Below are 21128 nucleotides of genomic sequence, written 5' to 3'. Positions count from 1 at the left end.
CCACATTTACTGCACACTGCGGGCATGCAGAGGAATGCTGTGTGCGTCACATACATCTGTCAGGTTGTCGTCTAGTAACCTGAAGGTAGGCACTGCCATGACCTCATCATGGGTAATCAAGGGAAGCATCAGGATGAGGTCATTGGGCCAGGACAGTGTGCATTGTAAGAAGCACAGCAAGAAGTCAGACTCCAGAACCCAGACTCTCAACCACTACACTCAACACTGAATCTTCAAGGGTACAGCAAGTTAGTTTTAGCTTTTAAAACTGCTAACATCTACCACAGCTCCAAAGCACCCTCCCCCCGAAAACCCTCCCCGTAGACCACTTCAGGCAGGCGCTACCTCTGATGTCTAATTTCCTCTCTGGTTCTAGCTCTGTAGATCTGTTTCCATCTCAGCCCCACGGGTGCTGTGCTCAGTTTTCTGAGACATCCCGTGTACAGACTTTGGTGTGCAGCAGTTTGCAGACAGGTGGACATGTGGATTTTATAAATTAGCAGGAGTGTCCCCCTGGTAGACTGCTGACATGAGAACTCACACTACGACTTATCAGCTAGAAAGTTAATTCTTTTATCAGAAAATAAGGAAGCTGTGACAGGAGAGTGGAGGATGAAGCGCACAGTGGATGGACGTCAGCAGGTGTCGTGGCGGAATAGAGGCTGGGGCCAGCGCAGAGCCTAGGAGAGAATCGGGAGCGGTGGGCCGTGAACAGGAGTACTGCACGGTTCTTAGGAAGAACCACCGAGAGCAGCACTGCAACCATAATAATTTTATAACCTGAAATATACCCAGCTCATAAGGCATAAACAACCAGAAAGACATGGGACATCCAGGAAGAGGCAGTGACCCCAACATGACAAAGAGTCTGCTACTCTGGAAATTCATTTTGCTTTACTAAGCAAGCATGTCCTGCTCCCTGAGTATCACAGACTTCACCTGATGCAATGCCAGGCACATGCAAAACAGTCACCAACTTACTCAATGTATCCTGATTTCCCTCCTGTGTCCTCTGGTAATACAGGACTCCAGTCAAACCCACCCTCTTTCTGCCCCCTCACCTGACCAGAGGCTCCCCTCAAAGTCTTCTCTACCCCCCACCCCTGGAATAATAAATAGCCTTTATTAGATTCAGTGTGTTCAGATACTTTCTCTGCTTAAAGTTCTGCTTCACTGCTCCCTATCACTAAAAGGATCCAGCTGAACTACCCTCTGGCTCTCTTGGTCCACTAGACCAACCCAGCACTCTTCACTTGGCTCCACTGATGTGCTCCTCAGTACAAACTGCAGCTCCTACAGGACCCTTGGTTATGTGAGGTCTTACCCATCACTACTGTAACACAAAGCACCCACTGCCCTCAGGGAAGCACCACCCCCTTCCCAGGCTAAATTCCCAGGGGACAATCAAATCATTCTGCTTGGTTCTTCTTTTGTCCTATCTCCTAAATAGAATACCAAACTGATTAAACATTAGCTAAGATAATGAATAATTTAACATCCTCTTTATCAACACACCAACAACGATAGCTATGAGATAAAAGCAAAGCTTTTTCTAGAAATGTATCGGTGGGGAAAAGGAAAATACTCTTAGCATGTAAAATAGAACAGATCAAGAAACAAGACTCCATTGCACAGATGACAGAAGGGTGGAAATGTCCAAGAGGGCACAGTGAGGCAGCTAGGGGCATTATCCACAGCAAAAAGACACTGCTGTCCTAGGGCTGCAGGGATAGGGCCCAGAGGTGGCAGGTAACACTTAGAACGAGACTCAGCCATCACTGCCTCCATGAAACTCTCCTGTTACTTTCCTCCTCATTTGAGTTCCCATTCTCACAAGATTTGTGATTTTATATTATATAACTACATGGAACAGATCCAGTCCATTGTGACACAAGCGCAGGTGGGGTGCAGCTGGCTTTACAGAAGTGGCCACATCTCTAAGATTCTGCGGAGCAGAGTGAGTCAGGACCTGTAGGTTTGTATAGGAGAACTGACCTACCAGTGAGGGCATAGGAAGACACGGTGTTTTAGATGTAGGAAGGAGCTAAAACATGCCAGAGCTTGGCCTTTTATTTTGGGGATATTTGCACCATTAAGAGATTTGGGTTCACAAAATGCCACAAGATGCATTTTTAACAGCCGACCCCTGATGTGGAGTATAAGCTTGAAAAAGGCAGGTTTGTCTCACCCTCACAGGTTGAGCAAGGGCTGGAACAGGGACAAAGTCCTGTTTATCTCTGTGTCCCTGATGTTTGGTACATTTTAAACATCCAGAAAATATTTTGGAATGAAGATAGCTCAAGTTGAATTTTTTTTTCTTTTTTCATTCCATCCTCAGAGCATGCTGACCTGGCCTTCCATCTGTCACAAACAGCTTGACTAAGATCATAATAAATTCTCTTTTCTTGGCGTTCTTTTAGCTGGCACTCTGTTTACTAGCCCCTCTGTGCAACTGTAGTGTGGTGATGATTGATGCTTATAACTCTGACCCTGAAGTACTTCAAGGCTCCTAAATCATCAGAAAAAGATTAAAATATATTCAACATCACTCTAATGTTTGTGTGTTTTACTGCATTTTTATTCTTTGAAAATTGATGACTTATGCAGTGCGGTGTACTTGATGCCAGAATCACAGTGAGAGTCCGTGGTCACCCCCACTCCAGACTCTTCCTGGTGCCAGAATCAGGCAACTTACTGTGCTTGCTCAGAGCAGAATGACCTGGGTTCTCTCCGTGCCTAGCTGGACCACAATGTGAGAGAGGCAGACGCTGGAAAGCAGTAGAAGCAGCCAGCAAATCAAATGTAGACAGAGGTAAAGGGCGTACACAGCCATGCTCTGTCCCCGTCTCAGTGCTGGAGCTCCGGCACTACAGCCTGTGTGTGCTGCCCCTATATAGGTAAAGGGAGTGGTGCAGCTCTGTTAGTGTGGCATTGACTACAGTTCCATGAGATGTCAGACACTGGCCAGTAAAAGCACATGATAATTATTAGATCATCCTGGTCCCCATGCACATCTTCCATGAAAGCCATTATTGCAGGGCTGACGATATCATGAGACTTGGAATGCTGGGAAACGGCTCCATTGGAGACTGTCTTAGTTTCCAAGAGGGGTGTGATGTGGTCTCTAGAGGGAATTTGTTTGAGTTTCCTTTGGGGATTTGTATATTGCTGTCATTAGAGATCCAATCTTTGTTTTGTTATACAACTTACTTTCTAGTCTCTCTGACCAGTCAGTTCTCATCTCAGTTGAGAAAGCGAGGCCCTGAGTCTCAGGATTTCAGCTTGCCACCTGGGCAAGGGCAAGTATGCCACAGAGCTGGTTTCACCTGTCACTTGGGCTCCTTAGCCAGGTCTCTCGGGGATCTTTGGAGAGCCTTAGTTTTTCTTTACTGAAATACTGGGATAGTACTAATTTCCTTCTCTATAGGGCTGCTGTAACCCTGAAGTAAAATAGTTAATGTGAAAATTCTCACTGGACAGCATTGCCTACACTAACCTAGCGGATATACATACTGTCATATGCTGAATATAGTATTACAGAGAAATGCCATCTATACCAGAGAAGACCAAAGGTCCACCATTAGAATATGGAACTTATTCTCATCCTCGAGTTCAGCAATCCCACAGACTTTCCCAAAATATAGTACTGTAGCTCTGTAGTAGAGTTTGAAGTCAAGGATTGTGATGCCTCTAGAAATTCTTTTATTGTACAGGATTGTTTCGGCTATCCTGGACTTTTTGCTTTTCTATATAAAGTTGGATATTGTTCTTTTTAGGTCTATGAAGAATTTTGCTGGGGTTTTGATGGGTATTGCATTGAATCTGTAGATTGCTTTTGGTAGGATTGCATTTTTACTATGTTAATTCTACCTGCCCAAGAGCATGGGAGATCTTTATGGGTTTTTGGTGTCTTTTTCAATTTCTTTCTTCAGAGATTTAAAGTTCTTGTTATATAGGTCTTCTACTTGTTTGGTTAGAGTTACTCTGAGATATTTTGTGCTATTTGTGGCTATTGTGAAGGGTGATGTTCCTTTTCAGCCCATTTATCATCTATATAAAGGAGGGCTACTGATTTTTTTGAGTTAATCTTGTAAACTGCTACATTATTGAAGGTGTTGATGAGTTTTCGAAGTTCCTTGGTAGATTTTTCGGGGTCATTTATTCATACCATCATATCATCAGCAAACAGTGAGAGTTTGACTTCTTCTTTTCCAATTTGTATCCTCTTGATCTTCTTTTGCTGTCTTACTGTTCTAGCTAGAACCTCAAGCACTATATTGAATAGATATGGAGCGAGTGGACAACCTTGTCTTGTTCCTGATTTCAGTGGGATCGCTTCAAGTTTCTCTCCATTTAGTTTGATGTTGGCTATTGGCTTGCTGTATCTTAGTTTTATTATGTTTAGGTATGTTCCTTGTATCTCTGCTCTCTCCAGGACCTTTATCATAAAGGGATGTTGTATTTTGTCCAAAGTTTTTCAGCCATCTAATGAGATGATCATATGATAATTTTTCAGCTTGTTTATATGGTGGATTACATTGACAGATTTTCATATGTTGAACCATCCCTGCATCTCTGGGATGAAGCCTACTTGGTCATGGTAGATGATTTTTCTGATGTGTTCTTGGATTCAGTTTGCCAGTATTTTATTGAGTATTTTTGCATCAATGTTCATGAGAAAGATTGGTCTGTAATTATCTTTCTTAGTAATGTCTTTGTGTGGTATCAGGCTAACTATAGCCTCGTAAAGAGTTTGGCAATGTTCCTTTTGTTTTTATTGTATGGAACAATTTGAGGAGTATTGGTATTAATTCTTTGAACATCTTGTAGGTTCCGCACTGAAACCATCTGGTCCTGGGCTCCCTCCCCCTTCCCCACCCTAGTTGGGAGACTTTTGATGACTGTTTCTGTTTCCTTAGCAGGTATAGGTCTATTTAATTTGCTTATTTGGTCTTTATTTAGTTTTGGTAAGTGATGTTTATCCAGAAATTTATCCATTTCCTTTAAGTTTTCCAATTTTGTGGAGTACAGGTTTTCAAAGTATGACCTGATGATTCTCTGGATTTCCTCCGTGTCTATTGTTATGTCCTCCTTTTTGTTTCTGATTTTGTTAACTTGGAAATTCTCTGCCTTTTGGTTAGTTTAGATAAAGGTTGGTCTATTTTGTTGATTTTCTTGAAGAAACAACTCTTTGTCTCATTGATTCTTTGTATTGTTTTGTTTGTTTCTGTTTTGTTGATTTCAGCTTTCAATTTGATTAGTTCCTGCCGCCTAATCCTCCTAGGTGAGTTTGCTTCTTGTTGTTCTAGAATTTTCAGGTGTTCTGTTAGCTCACTAGTGTGGGATTTTTTTCCCCAGCTTCTTTATGTAGGCATTTAGTGCTATGAATTTTGCTTGTTTTTTTTGTTTTGTTTCTCTGTAGCTTTGGGGACTGTCCTGGCATTAACTCTTGTAGACGAGGCTGGCCTCGAACTCTCAGAGACCCACCTGCCTCTGCCTCCCAAGTGCTGGGATTAAAGACATTGGACTTTCCTCTAACACTGCTTTCATCATGTCCCATAAATTTGAGTATGTTGTGTGGTCATTTTCATTGAATTGTAAGAAGTCTTTGATTTTTTTCCTTTATTTCTTCCTTAACCTATTGGTGATTCAGGTGAGCATTGTTTAATTTCCATGTATTTGTGGCTTTCTGCAATTAGTGTTGCTGTTGAATTCTAATTTTAAGCCATGGTGATCCGATAAGATACATGAGTTATTCCAATTTTTTTTTTGTATCTGTGGAGGTTTGCTTTGTTACCTAGTACGTGGTCAATTTTTGAGAAGGTTCCAGGAGGTGCTGAGAAGAAGGTATATTCTTTTATCTTTGAATAGAATGTTCTATATATGTCTGTTAAGTCCATTTGATTCATAACATCTGTTAGTTCCCTTATTTTTCTGTTAATTTTCTGTGTGACAGACCTGTCCATTTATGAGACTGGGGTGTTGAAGTCTCCCACTATTAGTGTGTGTGGTTTAAGGTGTGATTTAAGCTTTAGTAGTGTTTTTGGTTTTTGTTGTTGTTGTTTTGTTTGTTTTTTACATATGAAGGTGCCCTTGTCTTTGGGACATAGATGTTCAGTATTGAGATTTCCTCTTGATGGATTTTTCCTGTGACTAATATGAAAAGTCTTTCTTTGTGTGTTTTGATTGATCTTAGTTTTAAGTCTATTTTGTTAGATATTAGGATAGCTATACCAGCTTGTTTCATTTGATTGGAAATTTTTTTCCCCAACCCTTTACTGTGAGGCAATGTCTGTCTTTTGTGGTTGAGGTGTGTTTCTTGTATGTAGCAAAAGGTGGATTCCGTTTTCATATCCAGTCTGTTAGCCTGTGTCTTTTTATAGGTGAGTTGAGTCCATTTATATTAAGGGATATTAATGATCAGTGATTGCTAGTTCCTGTTAATTTAGTTTTCATTGTCGGTAATGTTAGTGTGTGTGTGTGTGTGTGCGTGTGTGTGTGTGTTTCCTTTGGGATTTGCTGCTGTGAGATCATCTATTATCTGTGTTTTTGTGGATATAGCCAACTTCCTTGGGTTGTAGTTTTTCTTCTAGTAGTTTGTGTAGGACTGGGTTTGTGTCTAGGTTTGGTTAAACCTGGTTCTGTCATGGAATATCTTGTTTTGTCCTTCTATGGTGATTGAAAGTTTTGCTGGATATAGTAGTCTGGGCAGGCATCTGTGATCTCTTATTGTCTACATAATGCTTGATCAGGATCTTCTTTCATTGTTTCCATTGAGAAGTCAAGTGTCATTCTGATAGGTTTGCCTTTATATGTTGCTTGATCTTTGCAGCTCTTAGTATTCTTTATTCATTCTTTATGTTTAGTATTTTGATTATTTTGTGGCAAAGGGGACTTTGTTTTTGATCCAGTCTATTTGGTGTTCTGTAAGCTTCTTGTATCTTCATATGCTTATCTTTTTTTAGGTAAAGTTTTTTTAGGAAAGTTTTCTTCTGTGATTTTGTTAAATATGTTTTCTGTGCTTTTGAGTTGGATTTCTCCTTCTATCTCTATTATTCTTAGGTTTGGTCTTTTCATGGTATCCCATGTTTCCTGGAATTTTGTGTTAAGCCTTTTGTTTGATTTAACGTTTTCTTTGACTGATGAGTCTATTCCCTCTATTGTATCTTCAACACTTGAGATTCTCTCTTCCATTTCTCTCTCTCTCTTATTTTATTTATTTATTTATTTATTTATTTTTTTGGTTTTTCGAGACAGGGTTTCTCTGTAGCTTTGGAGCCTGTCCAGAAATTAGCTCTTGTAGACCAGGCTGGCCTCGAACTCACAGAGGTCCGCCTGCCTCTGACTCCTGAGTGCTGGGATTAAAGGCATGAGCCACCACTGCCTGGCTCCATCTCTTGTATTATGCTGTTTATGCTTGCATTTGTGATTCCTGATTATTTTCTCATATTTTCTGTTTCCAGAATTCCCTTGGTCTGTGTTTTTTTTAGTGTTCTATTTTGGTTTTCAAGTCTTGAATCATTTCTTTCATCTGTTTGCTTTTTTCTAGTTTTCTTTAAGGGATTTGCTGATTTCTTCCATTTTTTAAATCTTTTTCTCCATTTCTTTGGGAGAATTTTTCATTTCCTCTTTAAGGGCCTCAAACATTCTTTTAAAGTTATTTCTTAGGTCATTTTCTTCTGCTTCATCTGTATTGGAGTGTTCAAGTCTTGCTGTTTTAGAGCCACTAGTTTTTGTTGGTGTCATGTTGCTTTTTGTGGTGTTGAGTGTGTTCTTACCTTGACTACCTATCTTTTCCTCTGATTCGTGTAGTTGGGGCCGTGTCTCTGGTGATCACTGTTCCAAGTGCCAGTGTGGATTCAAGGCTCAGATGGTTGTTCCTCTTGGTTGAGTTGGGGCCAAGGTTCCATTCACCTCAGAGGTTACTCAGCATTCCTAGAGATTGGTTGCTCAGCACTCCTGGAGATTATTCAGGCCTGCTAATACAGAGGTCTCTTGCATGGGCCTGCTCCCATGGAGGTCTCTGGCTTGAGTCTGGTCCTGTGTAGGTGGTTGGCTAGGGCCTGCTCCTGTGGAGGTTGCTGACTTGGGCCTGGTCCCACAGAGGTTGCTGACTTGGACCTGCTCCCGTGGAGTTCTCTTGCTTGGGCTTGCTTCTGTGGAGGTCGCTGGCTCAGGCCTGCTCCCTTGAAGGTCTCTTCCTCAGCACTTCCCAGAATGCAACAGATGATTGATAAGCCATTGAGTCCCTACAGTGGGGCTAGTCAGTGTTCCTGATATCAGTTTGTCCAGTCAACAAGGTATGCATCACATCCCTTTTTGGAAAACCGAGGCAGTTTGTCACTAGATATTCAGAGTAGACGTGAATGCAGACCTGATCCCAGAACTTAGCTGTCCTTTACTCTGTTACGTATCATTCCACAACTCTGTCCCTGACCTGGGCTCTAGGACATTGGCTAGTTGTCTCTAGGATCCAGTGAAACCTGGGAGCTCCAGGAACCCTGCCCAGCCCAGAGCATGAGGCAGGGAGAGCCCTCTGAGGGAGGCGGCCATGACTGGAGGAGGTAGTGCCCCAGCCCCAGCCCCAACAAAATCTCTGTGGCCATTTTCTCTTAAAAGATTGTGCTTCTTTCTGCCAGTTCAGCCAGCTGGTCAGCCTTTTGGGCTCCACTGTGCCCCTCCACGTTACACTTCACCATAGCAGGACGCTGCAGACCTGGGACTGCCCTCTCCCCATCACTGCCTCACACAGATCCTGAGTGACTCCTGATTCTGTTTGCAGAGGGGGACAAGGGATTAGTCCATGTGGTAATGCTCTACTGAGCATTGTGAATCTCCTTTCTCTTATGTGTGCTGGGGAAGGGTCTCTGGGTGGGCACTTTATTAAATGCTCAGTGGACCCCACTGGTGCATACGTGTTTGGTTGATGTTGTAATATTTTTCTGATTCGCAGTCAGCTTGGCAAGCAGAGCTGACCACAGAGAACCAGAGATAACAGTTTTAACTATTCAGGGAAGATCTTGGAAGTGGAGAGAAGCAGCTGTGCGGCTGTGGTTCTAAAGAAGCTTTTCTGGTGTTTGTAAAGGTTCTCAACAGGAGGTGTGTGGAAGCTGCAGTGATGACCGGCTTGGCACTAAACTGCCACATCAACAGGAAGTCCTTGTTTGACAGGAAGCACTACTTCTACGCAGACCTTCCTGTAAGTGTGCTGTGTGATCTGCCTTCACACGCTCTCAGCTCTGGCCTGCCTTGGGACGCCTCGTGTTTTCTGTCCGCCCTCTCTGCCCATCACAGCAGGAGGCTTGGTCCAGCCCCAATGAATGCTCACTAGATTGGATGTGATTGTCCTGATCGCTGACTCCTTGCTTAGTCTCATGCTTCTGTTGGTTCACTCGTAATTGAACAGGGACCAGGAGAGGCCAGTGCTGTCAGGTCCTCCCAGCCATGGTGTTTGGTGCTAATGGCCTGTTAGGACAAAGGCTAACCCTGTGCTTGGTGCAGCTGTTAGTGCCACTGTTGCTTCAGACATTGTGAGAATGTGTCTCTTTTATGTAGACTTTCCTAGTAAGGAGGCTAGCTCCTTTGGACACATTCTGTCATCTCCCAAGGAGCAAGTAACTGGACAGTAGTAGGCAAAATTGTGAGCCAGAATGAGCACAAGCAGCAGTAATTAGTTGAGCAGAAAACTCAATATTTACTTGCTTTTGCACTAAATTTAGAAAGTTTCTTTTTTAAAGTGGTGCCAGTGTAAATGAGAGACCATTTTTCATGGTACATGTTCACGCTGGAACAAAATTGAAATGTTGAATGGGTTCCTGAAAGTAATGTGTCATTTAATCAGATGTTCTGATAGGTAAGTATGATTTTGAAAAACAGTAGCAGTAAACATTGCCATGCATCATTCTCCTGGAGCTGAAGATTTGGAAGAGTTGGGGTTTAGTGGGCATAAACAGACATAAATAAAAAGCAAGGTAAAGAGGACCTGTAGCTCCCCACAGCCCCCATTTCTACAAGTTTGGCTATATAAATTGAAAATAAATGTTTAATTTTTCAGTACTGGGGATGGAACTTAGGGACTTGCATGTGCTAGGTGAGCTGTGTACCACTGGCTGACATGAAACCCTGGAAATGTTTGGAGTGCAGCCCAGTCCTCCCGGCCTGGGCAGTTCAGCATGTCCAGAGCAGGTGGTCACGATGTCGCACGGGGCCTGCATGTGACACAGCTCATTTGCTGCGTGTCTGAAACCAAGCAAGTGCCTGGTGCTTTGTCCAGCAACCCAAGCCAGAATTCAGGGCTATAGGTAGAGACTTGCTATCCGAGTATAGATAAGGAGCTAGCCTTCTGCACAGTTCCCCAGCTGTGTCAGCATCTCTCAGAGCCTTGTTAGGAATACAAATCCTCCAGCCCTACCCCAGGCCTCCTGCATCAGAAAGCCTGAAGGTCTCATTAAATATGCTATGGCTTGACATGCCCACTTGTATTTCTACATCTTTCACTGGCCTGGTGAAGAGAGGTACCAGCTTGGGCCAGTGTGACTGGAGATCTCCTGGCTCTGTGTGTGGCCTTGGACAAGACCCTCGGCCCCTCTTGCCTGTACTGCACAGGCTCCTGGGGTTGAATGACGGCAAGTGTCCAGCAAGTACTGCAGATGCGGTAGCCGTCACTGTGTTACCTCCAGTCCCCATCGTCATGCGTGTGTTAGAACGTAATTCTTGTCCCTTTAGAAGGGACAGGCATCCTCACAACCTCCGTCAGCTTTTTGTGCTGTGTGCTGTCTGTTCGCAGATTGGGAGCACATTGCAGCACTTTCTGGCCAGAGGAACAAGGGAAGAGCAGCTGACATGACTGCTTACCCGAAACAAGCGGGGATGCAATGGCAGTTGCTGTAAGCCATGGTGCAAGTGGATGGCTAGCTGCTTAGCTGGCATTCCCTAATAAGGGGCTCAGCAGGAGCCTGGTAATGAGATGCAGAATCTAGGCTAATGAGCTAAATGAAAACAATAAATTCTTCTCTTAGGGGCCTCTGACAATGAGATTATTGTTACTCTCAAAAATGGCACTCCAGCAAGGACGATAGGATTCCTGTTGTTAATTGCACCCTTATTGGGGGTGAGAGACTTTGGGTGGGGAATGGGGTAACAGAAAAAGCCAGGAGAAGAAAGGCTAAATTATGGCAGCAATGTATAAACTAGGTTTGGTTGTTGTTCCTTGTTTCTCCTGTTCTTTGTGTTTGTTTCAAGTAAACCTTTATGACGTGAAACTAAAAGTTGAGTGAATCCCAGCTTTCAGTTCTGGACTCGTAACTAACCCATGTGTTCTTGTGAGCAGGCGGGTTACCAGATCACCCAGCAGAGGCTCCCAATTGCTACCCATGGACACTTGACGTACAGCATCTGCATAAGGAAGAAGCAGAGTCAGGTGACCACCAAGACCGTGAGGATCAAACAGATCCAGTTGGAGCAGGACAGTGGCAAAAGCCTCCACGATGACCTGAGGTCCCAGACTCTCATTGACTTGAACAGAGCCGGTAGGTTGGGTCTGCCTTGCTTCTTCTGGCCCTCTCTGCTCTGGGGTCTTGGGCACTTCTCCTCCCTTCTAGACTTTTCTCTCAAACTAATTGAGAAAGGTATTGGCAGAGCTGGTGAGATAGCACAGCCTGAACCGTGCTCGCTGCTAGCCTTGCCAATTATACACCCCTAACCTCAGACAGACCCGCCTCCTTGTCACGGCCCACAGCTGGGCATCCCCAAGCAGACACTGGAAGAAATGAACCAGGGTTATAAATTGACCAGTGGCAGAAGTGCGGGAAGGAGGGACGGGGTGTCTTTGAAGGTTGTGCATTAATGCCACGTTTTCCTTAGCTGATGAGTTTGTGACTCGCCTCTCTTTGGTAGGAGTTGGCCTTCTCGAAGTGGTCCTGGAGCCTGACCTGTGCTGTGGGGAAGAGGCAGCCATGGCTGTCAGGGAACTGCAGCTGATCCTTCAAGCCCTGGGGACCAGCCAGGCGAACATGGCAGGTAGAGGCTGTGTGGACAGTGGCCCTGCTTGGCATCATCCCTCTCTCTGCTTCTGGCACATTCTGTATTTAGCCTTTTGTACCTCACTTCTTTTCACCCTTAAAATTTCCCCTGTGCTCTTTCTATGAGCCCCAGTCAAAGCTCAACACAAACAACACTGCTTTCACCTTGAGCCAGAGAATGGGAGCGTGAGAGTCAGGAGGCAAGATTTACCTTCTGCCAGTTTGTTAGATGAGAGCTGTGGGGTTCGTGAGGTGCGCACGGTTCAGACCGTGAATAATAATCCCTGTTCTGTGAGTTCCACATGCATAGGCGGTTGTTATTTTGGGAAGATCTAGTTTTTACGAAATTTTCATCCATCTTGGACGGTGAACTCCCCTGATTTGATTATTACCCACTATGCCTATGTGTGTGGATGCAGATAGTAAAGTATCAAACTGTTTCCCCTTCATTTGTACAATTAAAATATCTTTAGTCCTGGCACCAGGAGGCAGAGGCAGGCAGGCAGTCCTCTGTTGAATGCAAGGCCAGCCTGATCTACACGAGAGTCTGAGGCCAGCCTGATCTACACAAGAGTCTGAGGCCAGTGAGGTCCTGTCTCAAGAAACAACAATAATAACCCAATAATTTTTAAAATGGAGTAAACGTTTTTATGTGTGTGCAGGTAAAGCCCCCCGTTTTTTTCTGTGAACTAATGCTGTGGTGATACTGGCCTAGAGATACAGCTCAGAGAGTGGTTACCTGGCACTTGTGAGGCCCTCGCTTCAGTTCCCAGCACTACAAAGAGAAAGCAGTTATATCAAACTGCCTTGATCTTTGAGTTCAAGGAGAGAGACATGGGCTCTGGAGTGTGGTGACAGTCCACGAGTACCAGTGTCATAGTGAAATACAGTCAAGGAAATCATAGGTCTGCTCACTCTGTTTCTTCACGACCTCAAGTCCCCGAGAGTGAACCGCATCCAGTTTCCCCTTTCCATGGGCTGTGTAAAAACTCCCCCGCCCTTGGCGCCCCCTCCCTGACAGAGCATACTCTGCATTTAGTCTTGTTTCTGTAGCATGCACATTAAGGCGGCTGCAGTCTGCACCTAGTAAGCACCTTTCATGCTGATGTCATCTCCCTGTCGGACTGTAACACTGTGTACACCGTCATCACATCACACAGCGTGTGTGCATATTATAGAGGGGCTTCTCAATTCTTAATGTCACGCTTGTCAAATAAGACATCTTACAAATGGTGAATTGTAACCCAAGAGTCTTGCAGCGAGTGAGACCTGGTGACCGAGCTTGCTTATTTGCTCTCGTCCTTAAAGGCTGGAGTAGAGTGGCAGAAAGGTTAGCCGCCTGCATGTGTCTTTTATAGAACAAGACCATGCTGGAATAGGGGTTGTCTGTTTTCCATTCATCACCCGTGCTGCTTTTCCCCACAGAACATAAATGAAATGTGGGCAGGTTGGATGGTTAGCCATTAATGTGCTAAGCGTTGATTCTGGATCGTGTTTTTAAAGTTTCTAGATAGTCTCAAAATCACTGCCTCCTGCAAACCCATGGAGTAAGGAATAAGCTACCTGTTATCTGGGGGAGAGTCCCCTCTGGGTCATCGCAGGAGGAAAACTACAACGGCAAGAGCCCTTGAGTCAGTGACAGCGGAGCAGGGTCACTGAATCTCATTTCTTGTGCACTCTGTTTCCTTTTGACACAAATCCAGCAGCTTTTTGTCCAGCACAGCAGCCAAGAAGCTCGAGTTGTTCTGAAGAGCACTGAGGGCTGCCTGGAGGGCTCAGGAGTCTAAATTCTCGGCCGTTAGCATTTTCAGCCCAAGTGTCTTTGCTCACTTTTTCGTGCCGCCATGGAGGCTGCAGCCCTGGAGGCTACAGCACTGGAGGCTGCACTTGGGGTGAAGGCTGTCTTGCAGAGGTGCCACTGGAGTCCGGTAGATGTGGCGCTTATGACTGAAGTGTGAAGTGTTCTGGGCTCCGTTTAGTGAGTTCCTGGTAGTTTTGCTAGCGAGCATGCACCACTGTAGCCCAGTGTCTGAGCGTGTTGCTGCTATCAAAAGAGATCTCCAAAGCTGTTCGCTGATCTGAATGGGAAGAGAAGTAGACCTACTAAGTACTTGGACAGTGATTCTATCTGCCAGTTGGTAAGTTTAGTATGTGCTTATTAAAACAGTTTATCCTGTAACTTAAACACTGCAGTTTTCCTGGAGGTGGTGGTATGCCTGTCTACAGGTAAGGAAACAGGCTGTTAGTCCAGGACTCATTAGAACCCAAGTGCACCTCCTTTGTTTATCCATGGTGCTTGTCATTGGTGGCCACACAGCATCATGCTGCCGGATCCCTGCATGGATGTGGACAGAGAGCCTGGATCTGAGTTAGAATCCAAACCTGTGGCTTCTCGCAGTAGAAACCTGGACATGTTACTTGATTTCTTTGAGTCTTTACTTTCTACGCCTTTAAAAGTCATTCTCAAATAGTCGTATGGAAAGAGAGAAACAGAAGAGAAAAGCAAGCCAGGAGTCACTGGGCGATAGGGAGGAGTGACTCTGTGGAGCAGTCTGGGCTCTGGTGGGGCCGTGATCGGAAAGGCCCCAGGGACGTCGGTGTCCTTGCCATTGCCACTCTGTTACAGAGGGCACAGGGTCTGACCAAGTGTGCTGTGTGTGCTCTGTGGGGGCCGCACACCTTCAGTACAGTAAGTAGGGCAGTATTGACAGAGTTTCCACTCATCTGGATGGGTATGTTCTGTGAGTTATCGGCAGTAAAATTTGATTCCGTTTGGTGGGGATGCAATCAGTGGTAAGATACCCGTTTAGTGTGTGTGAGACCTATCCCAGCACTGCAGACGGGTTTTAAGTCAGCCCTGCCCGCATTCTGTTCTCAGTTCTGGGATTACTCAGCAGCCAGAATGACTGGCCGTCCCCACAGACCTCCCTCCCCAGGCCTCAGACCCCCATTGTCTGCGGAAAGAGTTTTGTATCCAGTGTTTGCTCTTGTTCAGATGTATTTCTTTTTTTTTTTTTAAGATTTATTTATTATGTATACAGCCTTTCTTCCATGTATGCCTGCAAGCAGAAGAGGGCACCAGATGGTTGTGAGCCACCATGTGGTTGCTGGGAATTGAACTCAGGACCTCTGGAAGAGCAGCCAGTGCTCTTAACCTCTGAGCCATCTCTCCAGCCCTCAGATGTATTTCAAAGGAAGACGTAGCTGCTCTGCCACTCTGCTCAATGGTCCAGTCTGTAGTTTAGCTGTTGCAGCTGTCTACTCCGAGAAGAGAGACTGAGCGTGATGACATCCTTCTGTGGGAGTTGGAGGCCCCTCGGTGGGACAGAATGCAGAGCTAAACCTGACTGCTAAGGCTTTCATGCACTTGGGGTAATTTAACTTAATTTGTTTAAAAGGCATTTTGTCTTCACGAGGCAGAGTATCTTTTGTTAAGGTCTGATACTATACCTGAATCCAGACTAGTGAACTCTCTTTCAACACGGCAGGATACTAAGTGATTCTCCTCAGACGTTTATGTAGTGTGGTATTCTCTGGGAGAGATGAAAATTCATGCCTTTATTCCTCTTCCAAATTAGAATTCTAAATCATGAAAGAGTATCATCTTTAAAAGTGAGTAGTAATTCAAGGTCTCCCGAGGTTTTTTTTTCTTTTTCTTTCTTTCTTTTTTTTTTAAAAAGACTGTCATGCAGACACGGTTTGGTCGTTCAGAGTTCAGCATACTTGGGCAGTTTTCCTTTGAGCTTAATGGGCCTTTTGCATGATTCCAAATGTATATTATATTAGTTCTAGTCAGACAGGCTTGTAGATTTACCAGGAACCAGCGTGAGACAGAAACCAATCTGTTTGCTTATTGCTCAGGAAAATACCAGTGTGTTGGAATTCATCATTCAGTGGGGTTTAATTCATTGGACAATAACAGTGGGTCAGACCCAGCTCTAAATTCTGAAAAAGGCCTTGTCCCTGCCTTGAGGATGTGACCCTTGGGAGGAGTAAGGAGGAATTACATTAACAAGCAAAACAAAGATAGTTATTATAGTTATTTTAAGGAAATAAATGAAGCTCAGTACCAGAACAACTTGAAAAGTAACAATATTGCTTTTAAAGGCCACTCAGTGAGGCTGATATTAAGAAATAAAGAACGACTCAAAGCCTAGCCAGCCTAGAACTAGGTGGTGGTGAGCATTCCAGGAAACTGCTAAGGCAAAGATCCAAGCCTAAAGAGGAGCTCAGAAAGGACCCCTGAGGTTACCAAGGTAACAGATGTAGGACAAGCCAGAAAGGTAAGCAGAGGACACTTTGGCAGTAGTCAGAAGTGTGCACTTCTAGGGGATGTGGGAATCATGGACAGGATTCAACCAAGAGAACACTTAGACTGGCTTACGTTTTAGAAGCCACTGTAGCTGCTGTGGAGAGTGGGTCTCGGGTCCAGAGGAGAAGCATTGGTGGCAGAGGTGATGAAGAGATGCGTAGACTCAAGATGGTTCGTAGGAAGAAGGCTCGTGACAGGCTGGTTTGGAAGACCAGAGATGGGAAGGAAGTGAAGGCCGCTTCCAGGAAGCTTGAGGAAGTAGTCAGGATTTGGATTTGGAAATTGAATACCTATAAAGCCCGAAGTAGGGCTCCGGGGAGAAGTCTGCCAATGGAGATATAGGCATCATGAGGACACAGAGGATATTTAGAACTGTATACCACTCTGGAGAGCATGAGAATAGAGAAAAGAGTCCTGTGTTTTCGTCAGGAGTGCAAGCTGAGTGTTTAGGAAAACCATAGTAGCATTGAGATACCGAATGATGTAGAATGACGTTTCAAGAAAGAAGGAAACCAGGTGAAGGTAACCCTGGCTCACGGGAGGATTGTGAGTTCAAGGCCAGCTTATGCTGTATAGCAATTTGAGTCCATCTTCTGCTTAAAGCCCTGTCTCAAAAGACAGGGGGAAAAGGAAGGATTAATTATGTCATAGTGAGGTGAGAGCAGAATGTGTCTTTGTCCATTGAATTTGGCACCAAGGGCGACGTGGCACCCTGACCGAGCATCTTCAGAGATCCGAGGACAGAAGCTGGCTGTGGTATTACTGGGGACAGGGTGAAGACAGTATGTACACTAACTTGTTAGGGAGGATTTGCTAGAGGGAAAGCAGAGAAATGGCTGATGATTGATGGTGTGAAAATTGGGCTCATGGGAATAGGTTTTGAGGCCTTTGTGTGTTTTCTTAATGAGCAATAAATACTATTACATGTGTCCATATCAGAGGCAGTGCTTAGACAGATTGATGACTTGTATGGCAGAGAGGAGCAGTGAGGCCCATCATCTTCAAGTGCCTTTCCATTCGGGTCCTAGCATAGAGGTTGGTTCACAGTAGGTATCAGTCACTGGCTCTTCAATGTTGCTTGTATTCCTTATATTCTGAGAATGCTGCAGGACTCTACAGAGAGGCTTGCTTCCTGGCAGTAGTACCAGGTAGAGGGAAGGAACCCTTACCTGTAGTCTCAAAAGTCAAGCCGAAGGGAGGCGGAGGGAGAGGAAATTGATGAAGTTCCGGTGGGAAGCCAGATATGGGGGTGCACATCTGTAACCCCTGTACTCCAGAGGTCTAAGCAGGTAAACCGGAAGTTCAAGGCCAGCCTCAGCTACATCCTGAGTGACATGAGTGTAAATGGAGACTGCATTTTCATTTGTCCAGTGCCCAGACCCGAGTAATCACACAGAAACTATATTAACTACAACACTGTTTGGCCCGTGGCTCAGGCGTATTTCTAGCTAGCTCTTACATCTTGAATTAACCCATTTCTGTTATTTTATATTTTACCACGAGGTTCGTGGTTTGTTACCTTGCAATCTTTCTTCTTGGGTGGCTACATGGCATCTGCCTGACTCCACCTTCTTTCCTCTTCTATCTCTGCTTAGATTTCCCGCCTTGTTCTATTCTGCCCTGCTATGACCCACAGCGAACTTCTTTATTAACCAGTGGTAACAAAACATGTGCACAGCATACAGAGAGGTCCACATCACATGAGGCCCTGTCGTTCACAGCATACAGAGGGGACCCACATCACATGAGACCCTGTCTCTACACTCGCACCCTCAAAAACGAGAGAAACAAAGCTCCAGGGGAGTAAGCAGCCGAAGGCCCCCTGACTGGAGGTGGGGGAGCTTTCCTATGGAATGGTTGGTGTGAGTGCTGATCCCATCAGATAAGATCTTAATGTGAAGCAGAGGAGATGGCAGAGCGGGACTGCTGTGCTCTGGTCAGCGATGGAATTGATAAAAGCCACACCGCACCAGCATGAAAGCCGTGGTTACTTACACTGTGGGGACTAGACGAGCTTCTGTTGTGTGTGCTCTCAAAGGATGCAGAGCAGAGTGGAGAGGGGTGGCAACTCTGAGGGTTTCTGGGAGACCTGAGGGGTCCAGCTGACAAAGTAGGAAATACGGGTGACACCAAGGCTCCTACACAGGTGGCACTTCTCAGAATTCAGAGGAGTGTGACTCGTTCAAACCAGCAGCTGTAGGAAGTGAGCAGTTGTCCAGACTTCAGAGCTGCCACAGTAAGTGGAGCCAGTCCTGAGCCATAGTCAGAGAGTGGGGGTGCTGTTCCCATGACCTGGGGTCTGGGGACGGGGCCCAGTGGCTGCAGCGGTCTCAGGTTGGTTGCCACAGCTCTGGAGTGGGGGTAACAACCCTCCTTTTCCTGGCATGGGATTTATTGATGCTTTTAATTGTTTTAATATGTTTTTGTTGTGGAATATTTGGGAAATAAATTTATCTAGCCCATCATAAGGTTTAAAGGATTAACACCTTCACAACCTTACCTAAGAGCTCGGACCAGTGACACACACCTCTAGTCCTAGCTACGTTTAAGTTGTTGTAGGAAGATGGTGAATTCTAGGCTTGCTAGGGCTCCACAGTGAGACTCTGTCTCAAAAGATAAATAATAAGAGCAGCATGCTGTCTTCCTTTCTTGTATTACACATAAAATTGGAGAATAGAACTTGAGCTTTGCCTTGTAAGATAGAAAATGTGATTATTTCTCATCTTCAGAGTCTTTGTATCTGTTTTGGGATGTGCCTCCCTCTCTCCCCACAAATCACCTGCTCCTTTAGGGTCATGTCTCCTGAGCCACGGGGCTTTCCAGGGCAGAGGAGGCCCCATGAGGACGGGGCCAACTCTCCTGTCACCCCTCCACCCACACACCACAGTCTTTCTGCTTCAGCAAATCCTCATGGCAACCAGGGAGGCTTCAGATTCCGGTTTATAGAAGGAAATCATTACAGTGCTTGAGAAGGGAGGGCAGCTCAGGTTTCAGCTCCTGCCCTCGAGCTGCAAATCCTCAAGGACTGTCTTATAAGTCTCCTGAAGACACAGAGAGCACTGGAGGGCGCTTCCCCCAAACCCAGCTCAGATGCTTTGGAAATAACCATAGAGCTGAACCGAAGAACGAACCTCTATTTCAATAACCTTGTTCTCCCCTCGCACACAGGCACTAGATAGATCCTTCCAGCTTGAGCGTCGCAAATGTCTGTGTGTGCACAAGAAGAAGCATATTTACACACTGCTCAGGACTCTGGCTGGCTTTGAGTGGCGGGGGAAGCGGCCTTGTGTTTCAGAACCAGTTATGCTCTCTACATAGGTTGTTCTAACCAGACAGAAAATCAAGGTAGAGACTACTTACCTTGATATCACCAGGCCCTATAAATCGTATTGCTTCAAATAATTTCTACAGGTTTTGTTGTTTTTTTTTTTTTTTCTTTCTAGAGGGTCAGCTGAGAGTAGATGCCAATATATCTGTACATCACCCCGGGGAACCTCTGGGTGTCCGGACAGAAGTGAAGAATCTCAACAGCCTCAGATTCTTGGCCAAAGCCATAGGTGAATGTCAACTCCAACTCTGCTGTGTCCCTCTGTATACCGGTCACCGTGTTGTAGTGTACGCCTGTGGCTGCTGCAGCTATGCTAGTTCTCATAGTTCTGTGAACCAGGGCATGGTTCAGCCAGACCTGCCTCTGCGCATGCCTGCAGCTCCAGAAACTGTCAGGTTAGCGGGAGCAAAGATCTGAGCCGGCCTCAGTCACGTGGGCCCTGTGACGTCCCCTGTGACGTGGGTCCCAGAAGGGTAGAGGCCCAAGCCTCAAAGTTCACGAGTCCTCAGTTCTGGAGCCCAACTCACAGTGTCACTTCTGCACACTTCTTTCAGAGCATCTTGAATTCAAGCCAGACCCAAAGAAAGGAGATAGGTTCCACCTGCTTTGGGAGGATTTATAAAATATGGTAATTGTGTTCTACCACATATCATGTGCTTTATGATGTCAGGTTCATTCTTTAGATTGAATATAGTCTAGTTAATATGTTTCTACTTTTTACCATTTTTGGCTAATAGATTGCATGTGGCTGTACAGTCAAGGTTGGGTTTTGTGGGGCATACAGCGCGCATTTCGCTGATGACGAATGTAGCTAATGTAGAGCAGGCTAGCTCTATTGTCAGTCCCACAGAAGCTAGAGACAGTCTGAGAGGAGGACATCTCAGGAGACTCAGAGTAGATTTTAAAGCCAGAGATATCCCTAGAGGAGGGAGGGGTAACTTAAAAGCAAACCCTGTCAGGAGTACACAGGCAGCAAGCCTGCTGAAGGTGTCATCTTCACACTGCTGAAACCAAGGTGCTTAGTGGACACTGGTCTCTGGGGCACAGCATTGATGTGTTCAGAAGAGGTTATTCTCACCTGTCTAAATCTTGTGTCCCAAACCTGAAATGATTAGCTGGCCTTAATGAAGACACTTGAAGGGACATATTTTTAGAGAGAAGGTATTCAAATGGTTCAGGGGTTGGATAAGGGTAAGGAGTGACATGGTCCACTCTCTGAAGCCACCAAAGAGGTAAGGGGAGAGGCTCGTGCTTGCAGCCTGTGTCTGTGAAGGAGCTGGGAACAAGTGGGGTGAAGTTTACCTTTAGCCTGGGCATGCGTGTTGAGGGCTGCATTGATCTACAGGGTGGCGAGTGACCAACCGAAGGCTGGAACAGTGCACAGAGGAGCCCTCGGTATTTTTAGCTATCCCTAATATTTTTTGTTATATGAAGTGCCCTCTGGAACAATAGTCAGAATTCTACCTGT

General features: G+C 45.2%; 1 protein-coding gene across 2 annotated transcripts in view; it reads left to right on the top strand.

Annotated features, from left to right (window-relative positions):
• Nucleotides 1-21128, top strand: part of Gatb (glutamyl-tRNA amidotransferase subunit B) — a 78323-nt gene that overhangs the window by 22617 nt on the left and 34578 nt on the right. Inside the window, exons 3-6 of one of the 2 annotated variants that reach the window (XM_038348347.2) lie at nt 9086-9199; nt 11330-11528; nt 11896-12018; nt 19776-19889. In XM_038348347.2, the coding sequence (XP_038204275.1) occupies nt 9086-9199; nt 11330-11528; nt 11896-12018; nt 19776-19889 (550 nt within the window). The remainder of the gene's footprint in view (nt 1-9085; nt 9200-11329; nt 11529-11895; nt 12019-19775; nt 19890-21128) is intronic. The other variant, XM_038348348.2, reaches the window with a different exon arrangement.

Source organism: Arvicola amphibius, chromosome 11 (genome assembly GCF_903992535.2).
Source record: "Arvicola amphibius chromosome 11, mArvAmp1.2, whole genome shotgun sequence".
NCBI classification, from domain to species: Eukaryota; Metazoa; Chordata; class Mammalia; order Rodentia; family Cricetidae; genus Arvicola; species Arvicola amphibius.
The sequence above is the reverse complement of the archived record's forward strand: the minus strand, read 5'-3'. Positions and strand labels throughout refer to the sequence as shown.